The 17,072-nt window shown below is 47.4% G+C and overlaps 1 protein-coding gene across 1 annotated transcript in view; it reads left to right on the plus strand.

Moving 5' to 3' along the window:
- MAN2A1 (mannosidase alpha class 2A member 1) overlaps positions 1–17,072 on the plus strand; it is a 1,346,034-nt gene that overhangs the window by 907,336 nt on the left and 421,626 nt on the right. Inside the window, exon 13 of the mRNA XM_069625484.1 lies at positions 7,567–7,732. Coding sequence (XP_069481585.1) covers positions 7,567–7,732 — 166 coding nt within the window. The remainder of the gene's footprint in view (positions 1–7,566; positions 7,733–17,072) is intronic.

Raw genomic sequence — 17,072 nt, forward strand, 5'->3', positions numbered from 1 at the left:
TTTGCGATGGAGGCTCACCTGGGTGGAGGGACCTTGGGGAGTGGGGAGAGGATGTCTTCAGGTGAGACATGGTATTGCCCTTTCCCATATGTCAATGAGTCCTACCATCCCCCCTTCCTTTGTAGGGTATAGTCGTCTTTCTTTTCCACACACACCGACTGTTCCACAATCGTATGCCTTTAAGACTGGGACTCAGAAGAGGCAACTAGGAGTGATGCACACTTGTAGTGAATTTTGCCACTTTGGACGAGGAAGAGGACTATAGAGGAAAGTCGTTGCAAGGGTCAGGCATGTCCTATTAATAGGTATAACTATGGTCCGGCAAAGGACTTGCACTTGCATCCTATTGAGAGGCAGCAGGTGCATAAATGGAGAGATAGGCAGAGAGGAAAGAAGAACCTGCCTGGTGAGAAGGATGCAGCTGCAAGTCGAGGAGCAGGCTGGAGAGGGGCTGGTGGAGAGGATACTGTGTACTGCAGAGAGATGAGAGAGGCACTATGACCCAAGCGGGCTGTGAGAAGGTTGGAGTCCCCTATGCTGCGGGTTCCCAGCTGGAGCTGGGGAATACAGAAGACTCTAAATTACCATGGGCCAGTGCTGCAAGGTTCACAGATGGCGAGTGCTGCTTGCTGGAGTTCCTGACATTACCCGGGAAGCATGTGGAAGCCGAGAAGCAGAAAGGCGTCTAGAGGAGCAGACAAGCCCCAGTGAGTGCGAGGAAGGGAACACACGACACGGGGCACTCCAGGGGTGGGAATTGGACATTTGCTAGTATCAATCGAACAGAAACATCTGAGGAGGAGGTTTGGATCCCGAATGAGATATATATATATATATATATATAATATGATATGGCACTTATAATACACCTGTACCCAAGTGTTTCTAGGTGCAACAAGACAAGAAGGGGGAAACAGAGGGAGGATAAAACCACAATCTTACTAGGCCTTGTGTCCTACAGATCGAGCAAGTACAGGGGAGAAGTGCTGAAGAAGGCGTGAAGGGAAGAAGTGCAGGTAAGTGTAGCGAGCAGATGGCTCAAAAGTGCAGAGCCTCTGGAGGATAGCTCAGGGGCAACATGCTCGCCTTGGAAGCAAGACAACACAAGTACGACACAAGGCCGACACCGAGCACCACATGTTGGATCCCCTGGGTCTGCGCTCAGAAACCTCTGGGTATTAAGTGCGTTATAAATTACCTATCGTATATCAGAGCGAGGGGACTGTAGGGTTTCAGATATGGAGCACAAGTGTAGGGTTAGCCAAGAGGCAGTGCGAAGGGCAACTGGACATGCAGGAGCCTGGGCCCATTTTCAGATGGTAGCCAGGTGACCAGTGCGTTGAGCAGTCAGGACATCAGCAGGGTAGAGGAAGAGAGAAATGGGATATGAAAAGGAAGGTCTTGAGTTGCTTCCGGAACCAGAGGTGGTTCTGCTCAAGTTTGAGAGGCAGGGAGACTGTTCCAGAGGGAGGCTCCGGCCGAAGAGAGAGATCTGACCCCAACTCTCTGCTTGGAAAAGCGACTGACCCTCAGAGTTGGAGATGGATGAGCAGAGAGCTCGAGAAGGGAGATATTAAGGAAGAGAGAGTGGGAGGCAGTGCGGTCCCAGACCCCAGAAAGCCTTGTGGACGATGCAAAGGGTCTTGAACTTGATCCTTGCCACCATGGGCAGCCAGTGAAGAGATTTCAGAGCTGGAGAGTTATGATCCTTGGACTTGAGGCCAAGGACAAGTCTCTGAGTCCTGTTCTAGATAAGTTGTAGATGTCGGAGAGTAGAGACAGGAAGATTTAGAAAGAGGCTGTTGCAGTAGTCCAGCCTAGAGAGAACCAGAGATCTGGAGACAGTGAGATTCTGGGAGAAAGTGAGGAAAGGGAGAATACCTCTGAGGAGGTGCAGCTTATAGTTTGACTTCTTAGAGATGTCGGAGATTTGAGGAGAGGGTGGAGTCGAAGATGACCCCAAGGTTCTTAGCCTAACAAGTAGGAGCAGGCAGAGGGCCCAGAGTGGGCAGTCAGAGATAGAGAGGAAAGGTGGGAGCTGGTGTTCCGATGAGGTGGATCCAAGTCTTACTGGCATTAAGGCAAAGACCATTGGTGCACCGTTCCTGAATTGCGGCCAGACAGTCTGGTATGAGAGAAGAAGAGGCTTGCTGAGGGCAAGCCTGAAAGAGAGCTGGGTATCATCCGCATAACATTGAAAGTTGGAGCAGAAAGTAGCGATGCAGTGGGCAAAAGTTGCCAGGTAGTGGTTGAATAGCCAGGGAGAAAGGTTAGACCCCTGGGGGACACCACAAGTAGATAGAGATGGAAGAGAGTAAAGACCCAAGTTGGACTTGAGAAAGTCGGTCAGTGAGAAACGTGGTCAGCCAGGCCAGGGCATAATCAGTGATACCCAGGTTCTCACGGAGTCAATTGAGCAGGATGGCATGGTTGACCGTATCAAAAGCAGAAGAAAGATCGAGGAGAATAAGACAGAAGGAAGGTTAGAATCAAGGTTGGAGAGCAGGTCTTCAAAGGTGTTCAGGAGCGCAGTTTCCATGCTTCTGGCAGCTCTGAAGCCAGACTGGTGGTCGTGGAGACAACCAACAGATTCAGTGTAAAGATCAAGCTGGGAGATGCCCAGCTTTTCCAAGAGTTTGCCCAGGAAAGGAGTGATGGAGGTCAGGCGATAGTTAGCCGGAGAGGAAGGATCGGCAGAGGGCTACTTTAGAAGGGGGTGCACAAGGGAGTGCTTAAGGGGGGTGGGGGGTGGAAGGTTCCAGTGGCAAAGGAGTGATTGCAGAAATCAGCCATGGCTAGGCTGGAACAAGGTGTGGATGTGGTCCTTGATGGTTCTGGATGAACAGGGGAGAACCTGCTTTGATGAGACTTTCATAGATCAGACTTGTCTAGAAACAACGTCTGAGGTGAACCAATGGAAAGGAAGAGAAAGGGGGAGGAGAGATGGCCACGGGTGTGCCAGGAGTGGTGGTGGTGGAGGAGGTGGTAGAGGAAGAGAGGGGGGACAGGATGTCTGCAGTTTTATTGATGAAATGAGAAGCCAAGGCCGTGCAGAGGGCCTGGAAGGGAACAGGAGATGTACAGCAGGATTGTCTAGCTCCTCGCAGGTTTTGAAGAGTTTGGCCGATTTGTTAGATACCTCAGAGACACAGGCTTGGATGTGGGCTCTCTTCTTGGCGAGGACAGAGTCTCTGTATTGCCTTTGGAGCAGGTGGCAGGCCAGTGTGTCAGGGGGTGCACCTGATGCCCTTCACTTCCCCTTGGCCACCCTGCACTTGCATTTAAGGGTGATGAGGTTGGAGTCGTACCAAGAGTTGCACTTGGATTTGGGCTTCAAGTGGATCCTCATGACCGAGACAAGGACATCAAGAATGTTGGAGATAGAGAGATGGGTAGATAGGGCTGTGTCATGGTGGTAGTCAGCCAACGGTGCAGAAGGAGGAGAGAAAGTAGCAGCGAAAACCTCAGCTGACACATTTCATGGGTCGGATGGCAGACAAGGTAGGTGGTAGTGCTGGAGTCGGCTTGGCCCGAGGGGTAGAGAGAGGTGGGTGGAAAGGAGAAAGTAGGCACTCCAAAAGAGAGGAGTGGTGAGAGGGTTAGAGAGGGGAAGTCTGAAGAGATCAGAACATCCAGGGTGTGCCCTGTGGAGTGAGTCAGGCCGGGGGGGTGGGAGGGTGGGGTAGGGAGAAAGAGAGAGAGAAAAAATAAGATGCTGCACAAGCTCCATAACATGCTTCTTATAGGCACGGATGCGTGGACGTAGTGAAACGTGCTACGTGTAATCAGGCAGCCACTCCTGCACACCTGCAGCACTCAATACTGCGGCCTTGTCCTGCATACGAGGGCTTGACCGCGGAGGGTCCGTACCTGGGTTCTTATAGACACGGACACGTGGATGTAGTGAAGCGTGCTATGTGTAATCGGGCAGCGTCACCTGCGTCGCTCAACACCGCGGCCTTATAGTACCCCTTACAGGCAGCCCCTGTGCTCTACTGCTAGGGGGTGCTCACAAGGCAGCAGAGGCCAGCGGCGGTGCTGTCCGCAAGGCAGAACACCTCCCCGCAAGCAGGCCTGAATGAGCCGTGGCTCCTGGCCCCCACTTACGCACACCAGTGGGAGGCTGGCTGGCAAAGTTTGTCAGCACGTGGGAAAAGATCACCACAGACAGATGGGTGCTGGACGCTCTCGGACAGGGGCACACTTTGGATTTCCAACGCAAGTGTCCTCCTAAATCTCTGATTCAGCGGCAAGAGCTACACAGGTCACAGCTTCTACAGGAGGTGCAGCTCATGTTACAGAAAGGGGCAATAAGGCCTGTTCCTCAGCGACTCTGGGGCTCTGGAGTATATTCCAGATAATTTCTAGTCTGAAATAAGACTGCAGGTTAGAGGCCGATTCTGGATCTACGTTGTCTCAACAAGTACTTGTTCTCAAAAGTTAGGATGGTCATGTTGCAGCACATGCTCGGCCAGCTGGAGCAGGGAGATTTTCCGATGTTGCTGGACCTCGAGGACGCCTACTTCCACATCCCCATTTTCAAAAAGCACTAGAAGTTCCTGCGATAGTTTAGGGTCAGCACTACCAGGTCATGCTCTGCCTTTCGCCCTGAAGTCTGCCCTAACAGTGTTTACGAAGTGCCTGGCCCCAGTTGCGGCACATGTTCGTCTGCAGGGCATACACATATACCCCTACTTGGACGACTGGCTGGTGCGTGCCCCCTCGCTGTCCCAGTCAAGCAAGCATACGGCGAGGACCATACGTCTGCTGATAGATCAGGGTTTCTCCATAAACTATTCAAAGTCTTGCTTGAAGACATCTCAGGATGCTCTATTCCTGGCTGCATGACTCAATAAGTTGACGTGCTTGTACTGTCCCTCTGAGGAGAGGGTGAAAACCATACAAGGCAAGGTGCAGCGCTTGTCATCGGCCCAGGCAGCAATGGTGTGATCCATCAAGTCGCTTCCGGGCATGTGGGCCTCCTGCATAAACCTTGCTTGCTGCTGTAGACTGCGTATAGGACCTCTCCAGGAGTTCATGGGTGCAAGGTGGATGCAAGTGTCGGCGAACTTTACGGATAAGATCTCAACAAAAAGTTCAGTCGGGCAATACAGTGGTAGGGTGTTCGGCAGCATCGTGTATGTAGAGCTCTGTTTCAGGTTCCTCCTTACCAGGAGACGGTCACCAGAGGTGCCTCTCTAGAGGGATGAGGAGCCCACAATGGACAGTTGCATGCCAGAAGCCTCTGGCTACCGGAGGTAAAGGACCTTCACAAAAACATCCTGGAACTTCGGGCCGTATACTGGGCCCTCAAGTCTTTTTTCAGCCCTCATCGAAGGACAAGGTGGTGAGGATCTTCACAGGAAAACACCACAACCATGTTCTACATCTGGAAAACGGGGGGCCGTGGGTGATCTCTGACACACTCCAAGGAGGCCCAGGGCATGTGGCAGTGGGCCATTTGTCAAGGCTTGTTCCGTTTCACCTGGCAGGAGTCAAGAACACCATTGCGGACTCGCTCTGCAGGGAACTGCGTTCTTGGCACGAGTGGGAGCTTTGCCAGGACCAGGTGCATCGGCTGTTAGACGAATGGGGATGACCCCAGATCGATCTCTTCGTGAAAGCAACGAACACCAAGTGCCAGATGTTCGCCAGCAGGTTCCCCAACCCAAGGAGCTTGGGGGACGTGTTCCCGTTCCTGTGGGAGGGACAGTTCCTATACGCTTTCCCCCTGTTGCCGCTCCTCTGAAGTGTGATGAACACACTACGTGCCACTGCAGGATGATGCTTATCGCCTCGGCATGGCCGAGGCATATCTGGTATCTGGATTTACGTCCATCAGGCTATCACTGTCCCCACACTTTCTCGGCAGAGGGGTGGGCGATTCTGCATCACGACCAGAGTCTCGGAATCTGAGGGCATGGCTCCTGCAGCCCTAGAGTTCGGAGGATATGCTTTACCCGCAGAATGTAAGGACATCCTGGCCAGGGCCAGAGTCTCGTCAACATTGTGCTACAGAGATAAATGGAAAAGCTTCTCAGTGTGGTGCTGGACTCAGAAGATTACCCCTCTGCGAGTCACGGCTCCAACCACTGCCATACTCTTATTTCTTTGGCCAAAGCGGGACTGGCTCACGCTTCTATCAAGTTGTATCTTGCCGCCATCTCCCAGTACACCAGCTCTCCGGGGAGCCTTTCACTGTGGTCTCACAGGCTCATCAAGGAATTCCTTAAGGGGCTCTTCAGGACTTTCCCGCCGGTGAAGGCCGCTGCCCCGGCATGGGAGCTCAATATTGTGCTGACTAAGCTCATGGGAGAACCCTTCGAACCAATGCATCAAGCTCTGCTCAAGTTTCTCTTGTGGAAGATGGCTTTCCTCGTGGCTATCACCTTAGCCAGGTTGGTTGGGATATTCAGGAAAGCAGCCTTACTTGTCTTTCCTGCTTCAAGAATGGTACTGCATACACACACCCCCCTTTATGCCTAAGGTTCAGTCGGAATTCCACCTCCACAAACCTTTGGTGTTGCCCGTCATCTTTCCGAATCCGTCGCCGGCGGACAGGGCCTTGCATTCGCTGGACTTTGCTTGTGCTTTGAAATTCTACGTGGCAAGGGTTTTCGGAAGACTTCTCAGTTGTTTGTCATCTTTGGACCTGTGGGTCGAGGAAAGGCCTTGTCAAAGGCTTCTATCTCCAGGTGGCTCTCCGACTACATCATACACTTTCATCGACTGGCTACCAGGCCGCTGCCACGCTGTCCGAGAGCCCACTCCACCAGAGCCATTGCAGCTATGACAGCGTTCCTCTGCAGGGCTGCTATGTGGAGGTCCACGCACACCCTTCACGAGGTTATACTGTGTCAACAGGGATTCCAGGGAGGAGTCCCAAGTGGGACAAGCGGTGCTGCGCTACCTATTTGTTTGAGGTGGTTCTGTTCCAGAGGTGCGTGCTTATTGCTTCTGTTGAGCCTTGCCACCTCCCGTGGTTGTGTATTTGTACTGCTGTGTAATAGTTATTCATGAGCATGTGAATCCATGCCAGACCCATGCTGGAGAAGGTTTAAGTTACTTACCTGTAACTATTGTTCTCCAGCATGAGTCTGACATGCCTTCACATGCGAAATCTCCCGCCTTCCCCTCTGTGGCTCTTCCTTGTTCATACTGCCACTTTACGGCTTACCAAATCTCAAGATGGCCACCAGGGATGGTTCTTAGAAGAGGACTGTCATTGGATGGGGGCAGTATGACCCAGAGGACAGTGATTGGTTTAGAGGTGAAATAGTTTTAAAGTGAAACTTTTTTATTTTTTACCGAAATTCCCAGCCTGACGACAGGGAATATTCATAAGCATGTGAATCCCTGCCAGACACATGCTGGAGAACAATAGTTACAGGTAAGTAGCTTAAACCTTAATTTGCACATATGTGTAACACATTCTTTTGAAGTGTGTGTTTTGACCACTTAAGAATTTTGTTTTTTTGCTGTTGCATTTTCTCAGGTATGCATGATTGTAAAAGTGTATATTGTAGAACACAATTGTAATGATATTTGTGATTATATTTTTTGCAGGTTCCTTGTGATTTATAATCCGACAGAGCAGGAGCGTATATCCGTGGTTTCAGTATATGTAAATTCACCCAAAGTTAAAGTCTTATCTACTGCAGGAAAACCTGTCCGAGTTCAGTTGAGTGCAGTATGGGATGGAGCAACAACTGCGTCACAAGAAGCATATCAGGTTATTGTGTTATTCTTTTTAATAAAACTGTAACTAGTGGATGATCTCCTCCGGCAGATCCCCAACTTTGTTCCAGGCTCAATGTGGATCAAAATATCTTCAAACAATCAGACAACTTTAAGAGTGAGGCACAAGTGTTTTCAAAAGTGGTTTTAGTTTCATCTCTCACAGGCCAGGGTATTTCCCTCTTCCGCAACAAGTTTTATCGCCTTGATTCAAAGACTGCACTCACTTCTGTTTGTGCAGTCGGAAAGAGTACTATTTTGCCAATTAGCTGTTTGTCGTTTTTGCTAGACCTAGGAAGGTATGGTATAGTAAATGTTTATTTGTAAAGCGCCTATACACAAGGCAAGTGTTTCAAAACGCTCAAGGAGGGTGGGAACATGGGGAAAAAAATCAACAGTCGTTCATAGCACTTGAAATTCTGGACGATAATAGTCTGCCATGTAGATTAAGTGCAACTAATACAATTAACAGTTGGTACAACAGCAATTTGGTCTGACAACGATTCTGCAGTTTTCCAAGTGCAATTAGGAGTGAAGACAGGGGGGGGAACAGTCAGACGATCTTCAGGCAAGGTGCATACGGAACGCGCATGTGCACAGACAATTACAGGGGAAGGGGAGGTGTGTGGGGCGGGGGGGGGTTCTGTGCGTCCGGGGGGGTCCAAGTTCATCCACTCGGTGGAGACTGGGGTAAGTACAGAGAGCAACTCTTGGGTCTTTGCTCAAGTGCAGTGATGATGAGGCGAGTGCAGGGCCCGGAGGCGAGTGCAAGAAGACTGGCAGGGGTGCCAGAGACCTGTGAGACTGAGGTACACTAGGCGGCCATTCAGCAACCTGTAAGGAAAAAAGGAGGGAGGGGGGGAAAAGAGCAGGGAGATAGGTTAGCAAGGTAGAGGGAGAGAGGAGAAGAGGAAAGTCTTGAGTTTCCAGAACTTAAGGATATTAGGCTCAATATGGAGGGCAGCAGGGAGGCTATTCCAGAGGGAGGCCCTTGCTGAGGATAAAGATCTCCTTCCAAATCTCTGCTTGGAGAACCGGCTCAGTCGCAGAAGGTCAGAGGTAGATGAGCGGAGGGCTCTGGAGGGACAGTATTTTGGTAGGCTTTGTTTCAGATAGGTGGGTCCCAGGCCCCAGAAAGTCTTGTGGACAATGTAGAGGTAATCCTTGCGGCCACAGGGTCTCGCGGTTCTATTCTGGATGAGTTGCAGAGGGCACAGAGCAGAAGCAGGGAGCTTGAGGAAGAGGCTGTTGCAGTAGTCCAGTCTAGAGAGAATCGGGGCTCTAGAGGCAGTGAGCCGCTGGGGAAAGTGAGAAAAGGTAGAGTACCGCTGAGAAGGTGTAGCTGATGGTTAGACTTTTTAGAGATGTCCGGATTGTGAGAGGAGAAGGAGAGAGTGTAGTCGAAGATGACCACAAGGTTTTTAGCCTCGCAGGTGAGTGTGGCTGCATGGCCAAGGGAGGCCGGCCAGAGTGAAAGTGGGAAAGCGGGTGCAGGGGTCCCAAAGAGAATTATCTCATTCTTACTGTAGTTGAGGCAGAGGTCGTTTACAGCACACCATGACTAAATAGCGGACAGTCAGATATGAGCAAGGAGAAAGTGGCGACTGAGGCTAGCCTGAAAGATAGTTGCGTGTCATCCGCGTAATACTGGAAGTTAGAGGTGAAAGTGACAATGAAACGTGCCAAGGCAGCCATATAGATGTTGAAGAACCAGGGGATAGGTTAGATGCCTGGGGAATGTCACAGGTTGAAAGAGGCGATAGTCGAGAGAAAGTCTCAGAGTTCCTGCTGGGATGGGCGGTCGGGGAGAAGGGAGGTTAACCACACCAGAGCCTGACCTGTGATCACTAGGGTGTCAGAGATGTGGAATCCGGATGTTGTGGTTGCCCGTGTCAAAGGCAGAGGAGCGATCAAGGAGAATGAGGACTGAGGGAGTGTTAGTGTCCAGGTTTGAGAGCAAGTCTTCACTGGTGTTCAGCAGAGCAGTTTCTGTGCCTCTGGATGCTCTAACGCCAGACTGATGGTCGTGGAAGCAACCAATAGATTCAGTGTGGAGAGTCAGCTGAGAGATAGCCAACTTCTCCAGGAGTTTGCCAAGGAAAGGAGTGCTATCGATAGGGTGGTAGTTTGCCAGCATGGAGGCGTCAGCAGCAGGTTTTTTGAGCAGAGGGTGCACAAGGGAGTGCTTAAGAGCAGTTGGGAAAACTCCAGTGGAAAAGGAGAGATTACAGAGATCAGACAAGGCTGGGGTGAGGGAATCAATGTTGTCCTTAATGGTTTTGGAGGGACACGGGTCCACCTGTTTGGATGAAGCCTTCATAGACCGGACTGGTCTGGTGACCTCATTGAGTGTGACGGGTGAGAGAGAAGGGGAGAGGAAGTGGGTGGGGTCAAGCGAGGCTCCGGTGTTGGTGTATGCTGTGGTGGGAAAAGAGGGAGGAAAGAATGTCTTGGGTTTTTATGATGAAATGTGCAGCCAGGGCAGAGCAAAGGTCCTGGGTGGGTGTGACAGAAGAAGAGGCGGCTGCAGGATTGGCCAATTCCTCATAGACTTTGAAAAGTTTGGCCATGTTGATTGATGCCGCAGAGATGCAGGCTTGAATAAAGACTCTTTTCTTAGAGTGGATGCAGAGTCGATATTGCCTTTGAAGGAGGCGACAGGCCAGTTTGTCAGAGGGTCCGGCCTACGAATTACATTTCCGCTCAGCTGCTCTTCACTTTCATTTAAGGGCAGGCAGACCGGAGTTGTACCAAGAGTTGCACTTTTTGGGCAGGCTTCAGTCGGACCTTCAAGACAGGGGCAAGAGCATCAAGAGTGTTGGAGATAGAGAGATTGAGGTTAGCGAGGGCTGTGTCAGGGTGGGAGTCAGCCGCAGGAATGGGAGGAGGCGAGTAGGTGGAGGCAAAGGCAGCCACTGTCACTTTTTTCATGGGCCTGCTGACTTTGAAGCTGAGTGGCCGTGCCGGGTGTGCCACTGCAAGAGGAGAGAAGAGCTTCATGTATGTTGAGAGAAAAGTGGTCAGCCCAAAAAGAGAAGTAGTGAGAGGGATTGAGAGAGGGATGTCTATAGAGATGAGAGCATCCAAAGTGTGGCCCGCGGTGTGCAATGGGACATATCTAGATTTATCTATATACATTGAAACAGATCTAGATTGATTGTCCAATGTATATAGACTATTATGAGGTGGCTTCCTTTGCTGTCACACTCCCACTTAGTTGTATCTTCATACTTTTTCCAAGCATTACTTCTTGTAGATCTATGCAAGGTTTGGATTGCCCATCGTACAGCATTTTCTCAATTCCAGTATTTGTTTCTCGTAATCTCTTGCATACCGTGCTGTTCTGTAGTACTGCTTTGGGAGTCTTTCTAAAGTTGAGGAATCTGTAGGACGATAGTAACCAATAGAACATCTTAAATACTTTATTTCTGCTGGATACGATCCTCCTCTTGCATGCATGCTTGTTAATGTAATGTACAGGACTTTGTTTGTTTTTGAGGTTAAGGGGATGCTTCCTGTGGCGGGTTGGAAGGAGGAGACGGACACTCGGAAGACATGGTTTAGGTTCTTTTAGTGTAAATTATAGATAGAAGACCTAACTTTCCCAATCACTAGAGGGAATACACTAGCTATCTTAAGAAAAACTAAATGTGCTTGTCCGTTGTCATGAAGTCCAAAAGAAAATATGTCCTCCGTCCAAACTATCCTATCGGGCCATGCCACTAATTGTAACTAACTTCAAAAAGTCCAAGGGAATGATTTAGTTTTGCCTGGTCTCTCCACTTCATTCAGTAGTATCTTGAATTATAACACCTCTCGTGGGACAGATAGTCTCAGCAATCAATTCTTGTAGCCCGCTAAGAACACTTTTCTCTTCTTTCTGTGTCCCCTTTTTAGAATGTTTTCCATGGTAACATTTCTTAATACTGAGATGGTTACTTGTAGTTTTCCTCCCAGGCCTCTCTCCAGGAGTATCTGAACGGGGTTGTATTGTTGCTTATAGTTTCCTCCCAGGCCTTCCCTCCAGGAGTACTTGATCATGGTTGTGCTTCACCGCTTTCTAAACTTCTATTATCAGTTATCAGTCTTATGGTCTCTTTTCGTACTGGTTATACCCCAGCGGTATTGATTCCGTACCCCTCTTCTAGGCTTTTCACCTCTGGTTTGTGTATCTCTTCTCTTATTGGGTATACAACAGCTGTGTGGATTCAGCCTCTCTTCTAGGCTTTTCACTTCTTGGTGGACTTTGTTGCTTATTTGATAACTCGTCCTGTGTACTGGGACGAGGTTCCAGCTTCTTACAATAACTCTTCACTTTCTGGATTACTCGTTATTTGCCTTCAACTTAATCAAACTTTAGTCCTGCATTCTCGTTCTTGTGACTGGGATGAGTTTTCTCTGATCGATAATGATCTACTGCAGGCATCCTGCCTCTCCCGGTGCCTCACTTACCTCTCTTATTATGGGCCAGTGGTTGGGACTCGGCTCCGACTCAGGATGGCTTGCTTTCTCTCTATCGCTCTCCGGCTATTCGTCTTCACATTCTCAGGTCTCTGTCAGAGTCCTGCTTCATTCATGGTGCTGCTGATTGAATGTGATCCACGCTTCCTCTACAGGCGTATCAGCATTTTTCCGGAGGCATCCTGCCCACTACGTCCAGCTTGTGGTCACGCCACCACTGAGTTGCTTGTTCCTCTCTTGGTTGACCCGAGACTCTGCTCGCATCTCCATACACCAGTTCTCCTACTCGCGTTCTTGCTCCAAGTCGCAGGCTCCATGACCAGCTTGTGCCCCACCTCCAGCCATCGTAATGATGTCGGAGGGGCTACTGTTGCGCCTCAGGCTTGTCTCCTTTCCTCATCCTCGCCACATTTAAATAAGCATCTTGTGTTAAAGAGAGAGTTTTGTTTTCTTATGCCAATTGGTTTAGTATTGCATTGCCTTCAGCCAAAGATAAGGATCCCACATTCTTCAGCCTACCAGATAGCCCCCAAGTATGCACCTAAATTAGTTGATCTAGTGAGTTCCTCATAGAAACAGGAGTCCTCGTCCCCAAAGGAGGAATCCCACTTGCCTCTACCCCTAGGTTAGGTTTTGCAAAGCGGGCTCACATCCCTAGCCTCACAGGGGTGGGCGGGTCCCCTTTGGGGAGAAGGGGCGAATGTCTTCGATTTGCCAATTTCCCTTAACCAAAGAAAAGAATGATGTATGGATTGCAAACCTGCTCTGAGATCTAAATGCACAGCTGGAAGAAACTTCTTAATGAACCATCTCTTATGAGACCTTGTTCAAGTGTACTCACAAAGAGTATACAAGGATCCTTTCCCCACCACAGTGATTTGACACTGCTTTTAAAAAGAAAAATGTTTACTTATGTGTCTTATTTCATTAACCAGCGTCTTCTGAGGACCACCAAACGTGCCTTCTCTTCAACAATGCTAGGCCAAAGAGTTACTGGTACTCTTCTAGTCTGAGTTATAAACATGAGTCTCTTCTCTGAAGGTATGGGCCTTTATCAAGAATGCGTTTTGACCTACAAAGGTGTATCCCTTCTGAGGTTTACTACGGCATAAAATGGCAATAAGCTTTATTCATCGAACAGCCAAAGGAATGGACAGTGACAGGGATGGTTTACCAGTCTCTGAAGTCTCTTAGAATTAGTTTGTGTCTCGGTCGCCAATTGTGTAAACAGTTTACCCTAACTGCCTTTAGATCTCCCACTGCAGGCACTTGTGAACACAATTGGGAACTGTAACCGCAGCCAAATTGGATCAGCAATGGGGGGGGGTTTCATGGTATTCTTCAGAAGCTTCTTTAGGGCCATTCTAATGGTAATGTAAATATAGGTCAGTAGCTCGGAGAAAGTGCATCTCACGTTCCTGTAAAGGTTACATGGGAGTGTTCCCTCTTTCTCCCGGCCAGTCCATTTACTAAGAGGTGCAAAATTCCCGTCCTTTTAATGTAGTAGTGTGATAATTCAGTGCAGTACATACAGCCAAAAACCAGAAATTAATAAGTGCCGGACATCACGTTCAAATTAAAATGAAATGTCTATCAGTTTATAAACCATGCAAAGGTCTGTGAACTAATTACCCCTTGAGGTGAAATGAGTAAAGCAAGATAGCATTTCAGCACATAGGTCCTACAGGAATGCCCGTCAACCACCAAGCAGTTAGTGATAAATACTATATGCGGCCAGTAGACGCTGTCCATAACAACTGAGGGCAGGGATCTTTTTCTCTTTGAGCTCATCAGTATTGTAGCACACATTCCTGCAGGGTATTTAAGACCATGATGGTGTAACTGATCGAACATCTAACTTATTTCGCTTCTTATGTAGCAGGCCCATGTACAAAACTGACACCTTGTTGTCACAGGCTAAGGTGTCCACAAGAGACTTGAACACAACCGGTTGTGTGCAGAGAATTATTCACTTGTGGGAAATGCATAAGGTTGGATCAAGGCCTATGCAATCTAAAAGGATGATGCTGTGGTCCTGGCTCAAAGTTCCCTAGTGATCAAGATTTTGTAGCTTTGAATACTTCGCACAAACCCTTACACCCTTCCAGTGAATGCAAGCTGCAGTCTGAATCCATAAGACCACATTTAATCATTATAGAGTGAAAAAGAAAACTATCAAATGAATCCCGTGGGTAATTGCAGTTACAAATGATCAGCACAAGAGAAAGTGAAGAGTCAAATGAGATATTTTAGCAAAAGAATAACAAGTTGTTATGAGGATACCAATGTTGTATGTTCCAAGTGGACTGAAAAAAGTGTTTTCTTTTTTGATTGATATCTGCTATTCATCATTACTGACATCACAAGACGTGTAGCCCTAATGAAGAGTTGAGCGACTGGAAATATGAGTTGACTTGTAATGTAGTGGCTTGTAACCCGTTATTAAAACTTATTGGGCTTAAATTCTGACATGGAATTTCATTGATTGTATTTGTTAATATGTCCTTTGGTTCACAGAATAGTTTATGAATATGCTACTAATGGTCATATGTATAAGAAATTGAAGCTATTATCAAACTTGATCACAAGCAAATTACTGTAGATAATATATTGTGTTGACTATGGAAGAATATTTGAAAATATTTTATTTGAATCAAATGAGGAAGTACATGACTTAGTTAATTTTGGCAAATGGAGCACAATCCATAAGGACCAAATAAATTCACCACTGATCTGAACTGGATTATTGTTAGAAAGTCTACACTGGCATCATAAAATGGGAAATTCAGAGAATCCAGAGGATTGAGAATCACGCAGACAGGCTCTCCTTTAACTGTAAATATAAAATTAAAACAAATCCAATTTTTTTTTGCATTGAATGCCCTCCCTTGGCTCGAAGTACAATAAACCACTGTGGTACAAGGACCGAAATATCTTTTAAAAATATTACGGTATTAGCCACTTATTTCAGTCAAAAGTGGCATGACTGCAAAGCAATGGGTGCAAGGCCTCCCTGTTGAAGGCCTCAGTATCTATGCTAAATGTCCCTTTGAAACTTCTCTGACTTCATGAAGCTGTTTAAAATGATCTGTGATTTATGAATCTGCAACTGCTCACCCAGCGACTTAAAGAATCATGCTCACTATGAATAGGCCCTTACCTGTGGCTTTCCTTCATTGCTAATTCCCTTTTATCAGTTCAGCTTCTGTCAGTACTGCCTATAATAGCCCCTCTCACTACACCATTTTCCTTCTCCCTTGGGCTGCCCCCCCTCATTCTTTACCTTTTTTGTGGCCTTGTTCCCTTTTCCACCCCTCTCTTGCATGCTCGGCTGCCTATGTTTTTTTTTTTAACAGGGCTTCCTCCCATGTCCTCATTTTGGGTACCAATGTACCTCAATTCGGTTTTGAAGCAGCCCTTAATCAGGATGCATTCCTTACTGCAACCACCCTGCCACCCACCATTCTCAGCCTTGCAAATGTGAGATTGTACATCATTTAACCCATCACTGGAGCACGCAGTGACTTTTTCTTCCAATGTGATTCTAAAGACAATCCTAGAAACCTTTGCATGGTTCAGTAACCAAACAACCCTCTGAACAATGCTAAGTGGCGATAAGGTGACCTGTTAGTGCTTTAAAAAGAAATAAAAATGTTTAATATAAATTATATGTATACATATATCTTAACAAAACATACACATAAATACAGTGAAAAAAAGTGCTTGACCGAGAGAGTGAAAGGGATGAAGAGATGATTGTCAGTTAATCTGTATCCCCTACCGGGTTTCTTGTTTCGCTGATCTGCATACCTTTCTTTGCTGCCCCTTATCCTCTAGTTGATAGTGTTTTAAGAAAGTTTCTTTAGCTAAGCTATTATTGCGGTGACTCCATTTTCGCTTAGTAGGCCTATCTTGAAATCGCCGTTACCTGCAGACACCGCTTTCATCATTGCTCTGTTGGTTTTGATTAATACTTGGCCCTGATTCCATCACATCATTCTGCAAACCCTGGAACCCCCAGATCTGCATCCAAGGGTCGTAGACAATCCAACCGTATAAGGTTAAAGAACAGATGACTTTGAAAATAGGTGTCTATAATTCCCACTTTTGGGACATCTTAACAGAGTCCCCCTACTCCATGCTGTGTATTTATTTAATCAACAGAAAAGCTGTTCATTACGCATTATTTCTCTGTAATTTTAGACTAGTGAGTATGCCACCTTGCCTTTCCAATCACACCATGGCTTTCAGTGAATACTGTCACTTTTGGAGTCCAGCTCATGATGTAGGTTGAAACATGTTTCATGGTTAACAAGCACGAAATGGTAATGATAGTTGTTTTCACATTGTCTACATTTATTTTGTCTCAGGAGGATAGCTCAGGGGCAATGGGCTCGCCTTGGAAACAAGATGACGTGGAAGAACACAAGTTCGATCCCCTGGCCCGCGCTTAGAAACCTCTGTGTATTAAGCACGTTATAAATAAACAATTACATTACATTACGATTCTACATTGTTTGACAGACAATTTTTTGATAGTCTCTATTTTGGTCGACCTGAATATAAAACATATTCTTCAAGCCCCACCTATCAAAATATAGTCTATCAAACATGGAGATACCATTTGGAATATTTATTGGGCAAAACTTTTCGCTACAGCCTTAAAGTCCATCCTTGCTTTGATAACAATAATGCATAGCTGCTGCTGGGTGAGCTTCTCTTATTAAGTGACAATTGCCCTTTTATTGTAGAAAACCTTCTACTTTGCACATTGAGCATATATGCACATTCATTTTAAGGAGATTTGACATTGAATAATACCATTCCTATTCACGCCAGTGATTCCAATAGCCATATGTTTTAACGCATGTTTT

Source organism: Ambystoma mexicanum, chromosome 6p (assembly GCF_040938575.1).
Source record: "Ambystoma mexicanum isolate Mex_15411 chromosome 6p, UKY_AmexF1_1, whole genome shotgun sequence".
NCBI lineage: Eukaryota > Metazoa > Chordata > Amphibia > Caudata > Ambystomatidae > Ambystoma > Ambystoma mexicanum.